This window comes from Melanaphis sacchari, unplaced genomic scaffold, assembly GCF_002803265.2.
Source record: "Melanaphis sacchari strain LSU unplaced genomic scaffold, SCAv2.0 Contig20_pilon_pilon, whole genome shotgun sequence".
NCBI lineage: Eukaryota > Metazoa > Arthropoda > Insecta > Hemiptera > Aphididae > Melanaphis > Melanaphis sacchari.
The window spans coordinates 4,305,883-4,312,391 of record NW_020271042.1 but is presented as its reverse complement, the minus strand read 5'-3'; the positions used below and the strand labels follow the sequence as shown (position 1 = coordinate 4,312,391).

General features: G+C 29.8%; 1 protein-coding gene across 1 annotated transcript; it reads left to right on the top strand.

The window, feature by feature from the left end:
• The first annotated feature begins 2,093 nt into the window (after positions 1-2,093).
• LOC112593755 (prisilkin-39-like) lies at positions 2,094-5,674 on the top strand. The gene is made up of 3 exons (XM_025338282.1): positions 2,094-2,209; positions 3,802-4,841; positions 4,899-5,674. Exons 1-3 carry the CDS (start codon positions 2,201-2,203, stop codon positions 5,524-5,526), a joined length of 1,677 nt encoding a protein of 558 aa, XP_025194067.1. The 5' UTR covers positions 2,094-2,200; the 3' UTR covers positions 5,527-5,674.
• The last annotated feature ends 835 nt before the right edge of the window (positions 5,675-6,509 follow it).

Here is a 6,509-nt window from a genome sequence, read left to right as displayed (position 1 = left end):
ATTTAAAAATAAAATAGGAATAGGAATAGGAATAGGAATGTTTTATTCTGGAAGTGGTAATTTTCTCAATAGTATCTCCAAACGTACCTCATAAAAACTATCAATAACCGTATACAATAATACTCCACTAAGTATTATTTTTTGAATGTAATGCATTTTAATCTCAAGATGTTTTTTCACAAATCAGTACTATCCTTCGCTGATATGATTGAGGCGAGTTGAGGGCCTAACAATCGAAGGCTACGACTATACTATATTCATATTATTGTTTTAAATACTAGAATAATATCCACGATTTAAAATTATATTTTTGTTGATGTAAAAATACACGTTTTTGGTAATTTAAAAAAAATTACTGCATTTGTTATTTCAATTTTAAACATGAATTATTGTCTGTGATGTCCAGTTTAAAAATTATAGTGTCTGTTAAAACAATTTGCTTTTACTCGGTCGATAATAATAATTAACCTATGTAGTTTTCATTTATTTACGAACTTAATTGAAAGACGTTAGTACTGCGTATACAGTAGTATCATTAGGATAATCACCATTTTGTTAATATGCCATGTCTATAGCAATTATACATAATAGTTATTTCGAAGAACTTATCGATTACTATGCATGTGAGTAGTGCTAGTGTCTAAGATATCAATCATTTTTTTTTTCATACATAGTATAGGATATTATTGTGCAATGTACATATTTATATCAATAATTTCTAAAAACTCGAATTCTCAAATTTCGTATATTTTAGTATTTTCATAAAATGTGTTTTTTTGTTTGTTTAATAGGTGGAAATGAATTGTTTTAATGTACAAAATCCAGATAGATTTGTGTTTATAATATGCTCATAGGATTGACTGCCTGAGTATTTTGACCAGGATAACGCCTATTTCCATATTACAGACTATCAAAAATTAATATCTGATTTAATTTCTAATGTAACCGGTTTCTTTTATGCGTTTATATGAAATTAGATCTATTCAAATGGAAATAAGTTTTTAGAAAACCCATTTGTGTGCACTGTGCAACAATATTGCATTTTTATTTCAATTATCATTATTATATAATATTGTACTTGTATGTTATACATAGTGTACTAGTATTATGCTTCACTCAGTGATAAATAATAAAATTATCATTACAAATACTTAAAAAAAAAAAAAAACAATGTATAAAGATTTTTTGTTAAATTAATAAACGTGTTTTGGTATCTTAATGTATTAATTTCTGAATTTTTAATGAAAAAAAAAAGTAAATACTATCATAATATACTCCTTTTCGTTAAAAGAAAACAATAAATATATTAACAGTCGTTGGCAGTTAGGTAAATCACTGACTTTTTTTTTTTTTTTTACTTCGTTAAAAAATCGATAATACTAATCTACTAGAAATATACTTTTTTTAATCAACGACAGTCAATTTACAAATTAAGTTAATTTTTGCGCGTGTGTTCCGGTCAACAGGAGCCGTGGACGAGATATATGTGGGTCGCTTGATCGCCATGAGAGCTGATTTTTGATAATATTGAATAATTTGAGCCACGTTCCAAAACATCAAGCTGAAAAGTATAACTGAACGTATTATCGATCATATCTGCGTTGTCAGAATGCATCGACGATCATATTATGATTACCCACGGCCGAGGCGATCTTTTAGCACGCGCGCGATGAATAGTGTACTTGTAAATCATAAAAAAATGGCTTGGTGTCATCATCGTGAGCAGCACTGAACTGGGTCATATATGAGTTGTCGTCGACAGACATACCCATTGATCAATCGGATGATCAAGGCAGAATATTATGCAGTATTGGTATGCATATAATATAATATTATATCGTCCTACACCTGTCACACACACGACGGCCGTTATAATTAGTCTTTGCTCAACGTCGTCGTGTCGGTGGCACGTCATAAAAATAATCATAATAATCGTAATAAAAAAATTACATTACTCTTTTTAAGTCAAAATCGGATTGGCCACAGGGCGTCACCGGGGTAGGGGCAGCGCCACTGCCGCCGCTGAACACCTCCTTCACGCGCAAACTGTACTAGCTATTCGGCAATCGTCCCGACGCATCATCGTATATATAGACGTCGGATACCGATCCATCGTCAGTTCAGTTATCGTCGTCTATTGGTTTTCAGAGACTTACAACTCCGAATAAATACGCTATACACGCTATTTCGTACCAACAACATGAAGATGGTAAGCTATTAAATTTATTATAGTAGAATATACGTAGGTAGGTATCTGACACCTACACAGCAGCTATTACTTAGCTCATAACATGTATTATCAAACATTATATATTTATTAACTGAAAAATAGTGTGCTCGTGGTTCACATATGAATAATGAAAACGGAAAATATTTTTTATCGTTCGTTCACTAACCATATTTATTACCTATTTGGAACGTTTCGTCGAACTTAATAGTTAATAATACCTTCTCATAAAATTTCGCATTGCAGTAGTCTTCTGCTACACTAAAAAAGTAATATTAAATTAATTGACTTTGTGGTATGGTTTAATGATGGACTTAAAGCTTTTATTAAATGATTTCCGTACTATTGCCTTTCAACGCCTATATTATTTTTTTGTAAAAAAAAAACTTTCAACAAATTTTATGTTATTTAAATTGTATGTGCATTAGTGCAAACATAAACTTTATTTTACATTTTTTTGAATTAAAAATATATGTACACCGATTGAATTGTTTAAAATCTAGTTAAATTAAAAATATTATAACATTCTTAATAGTTCTATCTTTCAAAATCTAAAGAATTTTTTGAAATTAAAAGAGAAATTAATAATTGCGTTGTTTATTTTATTTATTTTTTTTTTTTTTGTGAAACTTAAATTTATCTATTAGAGTATTTATAAAATTCAATAAATTTGAAATGCATAGAACTTTTAATATTTTATTATTTTGATTATTATTTATTTAAATAATATAGCTATTGGATTAAAATATAAAGTTCAATTTGTATAAAAAGTAATTTTTTGAAAATATAAAGTTTAAAAAATATAACTATAAAAACTTTTATTTCTTAATTCCACTATTTTATAATAACTACTAAACTTTAATACTATTAATTTTTTATGTTTATTTTTTTGACATTTTTTTTTTCATATATATATATATATATATATTATTATTTTACTAATAATATTAGAGATAACTACGTACAATTATTTGTTTTTTGTAACTAAAAATTGGTATTAAAACAAATAATGGTATTATTTATTGAATAACAGTTTTTCGATTCATCCATTAATACTAGTTAGTAAAACATATTCTAAACAAATATAGTTCAGAAATTTAATTATTTATAAAAATAAGTAATTTTTGTACGAAAATATTACATAAAAATTTGTTTTAAATTCGAAAAAAAGGCATTTTAATTTGTTAATAGTTTGGTTATTAATAATATTTAATATGTACAAAATATAAAATATTTTAAAAAACACCAACCAACTTTGATTGTAAATTTCTGATTATCAACAAAACATTTACTACACAAAAACATATTAATTGTTTAGAGTGTTTAGACTTAAAACATTGTTCTTTTCTATTGATAACGATGTCAAATTTACAAGCATTTATGTTTTTTTTTTTGAAAATCGAAATTTCATTACCTTGTATGGTGCATATCAATTTCTATAAGGGTATATCAGTAAGATTTTTAGAATTAATTTTTGCATAAAGTGCTCATATATTTTTTTTTGTTATTAGATTAAATATAATGATATTATAGTTCTAAAATATATTTAATTCATATAAATTATTGTTTTTCAGTTTTTATTTATTGCATTTGTCGCTTTTGCGGCGGCTTATCCACAAGGTTATGAATCTGAAACGTCTTCTGGTTATGGATCTCCGACTACACCATCTTCCCCATCTACACCTTATCAAGGAAATTTTGGTGGTTACCAAAAATACCCTTCAGAAGTTTCAGCTTACTCATCTGGAGTTTCCACTGGATATCAAGGTAGTGGAGCTACTGGATATCAATCCACTTCTGGATCATATCAACAATCAACTTCAGCCCCCGCATACAAAACTAATGCATTCTCTGGTTATCAATCTGGCGCAGGATCTGGTTACCAGTCTGGCATCGCTTCTTATCAGTCTACTCCAGCAAGCTTACAATACTCAAAAGTTGGACAGTCTGGCTACCAGTCTAGTGCTGGATCTTATCAATCTGCTCCAGCTGCACCATCATATTCGCAAAACTCCCAGTCTGGTTACCAATCTGGTGCTAATTCATACCAATCAGCTCCAGCATCACCAATATTCTCTCAAGGCGCACAGTCTAATTACCCATCTGGTTCTGGATCTTACCAGGCTGCTTCTCTAAATTCACAATTATACTCTCAAGCTGGACAATCTAATTACCAGTCTGGCATTGCATCTTATCAATCTAACGCTGCTCCTCTTTCTTACCAATCAACCCCAGCAGCACAAACATATTCACAAAGCGCAAAATCCAGTTATCAACCTTCATCAGCATCGTATGGTTCAAAATCGACTGCTGCACCATCATACCAATCATCTGCACCATCATTACAATACCAAGCACAAACCTCTCAATCATCATATGGCCAACGTTCCCGCACAAAGCCTGTATCATCTACATTATACCAAAAATCTGGATCCGAATATGAAAATGCTAAAGGACCAAGTGCTCTTGTTAGCGCGCCTGCCGATGCTTATAAGCCAGCTAGTAATGGATATAACGCTTTTGCACCAGGAAATGTTGCTGGGCCTCCTGAAGTTATTCCTATTCTATCTCAGTCCAACCAACCAAATCTTGGTGATGGTTCATACTCATACAGGTAATATTTTATAGATAATATTAAATAATCAATATTTGATAACATAAATATTTTTAGTTACGAAACTGGCAATGGTATTTCGGTATCAGAATATGGTCAACTTAAACCAGGTGGCCCAGAAGGAATTCAATCTGTCTATGGATCGTTCAGCTACCCAGGAGAAGATGGAAAACTCATTACAGTAACTTATACTGCTGATGAAAATGGATTTGTTCCAAAGGGCTCTCATTTACCTACACCACCACCAATACCCGCTGAAATTCTTCAATCGTTGGAACAGAACGCTGCTGAAGAAGCTGCACAACAAGCCTATCAACAGCAACAGTCAACATATGGACAAAATGGTGCTTCATCTTCATATGGACAGAATGGTGCTTCATCTTCATATGGACAGAATGGTGCTTCATCTTCATATGGGCAAGAATCAGGAGCCTATGGACAGACACCTGCCCCTGGGTCTTATGCACAAACTTCTGGCCCTAGCTCTTACGGACAATTATCTACTTCTGCTCCAAAACAATTGAGTTATCAGAAACCACAGGGCCCATCTGGATATGGCGCGGAAGCTAATGAACAATCTTATGGACAATCTTCCTCCGCCAGTCAGTTGTACAAGTCGTCTCAAGGTTACCAAAGCCAAGGTACTTCAGCTTACAAAAAGCCCCCCAGTGCATCGGCTTATTAAATTATGTTATGATTCCAATAATTTAAATTCAAATAATTTATAGTTTTTTCATACAATTTTTATTTTTGTAATTAAATAAAAATTTATTTTTGTATAAATAACGCCTTGTACATATAACACACAATATACACAGCCACCTTTCCTTTTATATGCATGCGTGTCTTCAAATCAACTAATCAGCATTGTTTACTCATATTGATCTAGTAGTTGTTGCTTAACTTATGTAATCTTGTATAAATTAACTTGAATATTAAATTGTCCTTGGTCGTGGGCACACCTATAAGAAGAAAAATAAGTGTCATCTGTGACAAGCCTAAGACACAAAGACATATGATGATAATTGTTACCATTTCAGTCGCGCGTTTATATCGCCCAATATAATATTATACTTTCGCAACACATATTATAATAATATGTAAATACATTATGATATTAATGAAGGTTTTGTTATCAACGAACAAAATTAAACTTGTACTCTTATATAATACAAAAAATGAATATTAAATTTTAGACATAGTCTCAAATTAAATTTTATTAAGCCTTACTGAGTAAACAATGAACCATCTATTGAATAATAGGTATCTATATTATTTGTTTGATTAGGCTATCCAACAAAAGATAGTTTATTCACAGGATAAAAGAATAAATTATCAATAATTATTAGTATACGTATAGATTAGTATAGTAGAAGAAAATAACACACAGGTAATATTTTATTTTTATTGTTTTTGTAATCATCATAATATTTTTATAATTAATAACTTATTAAGTATGAGTGAGTATATATATTACAATTAATAAATAGTATGTAATATAAATACCTACATAAAATATAATTATTGAATAAATATTATATGATAGTTATTATAAATGGATATCTATCAAAAAAAACTTTAAAAGAAATTATATTATTTTTAAATATTAAAAATAATTGTTCGTTAGTTACTATAAATTTACATTTATTTGAATATCTTTATTTAGTT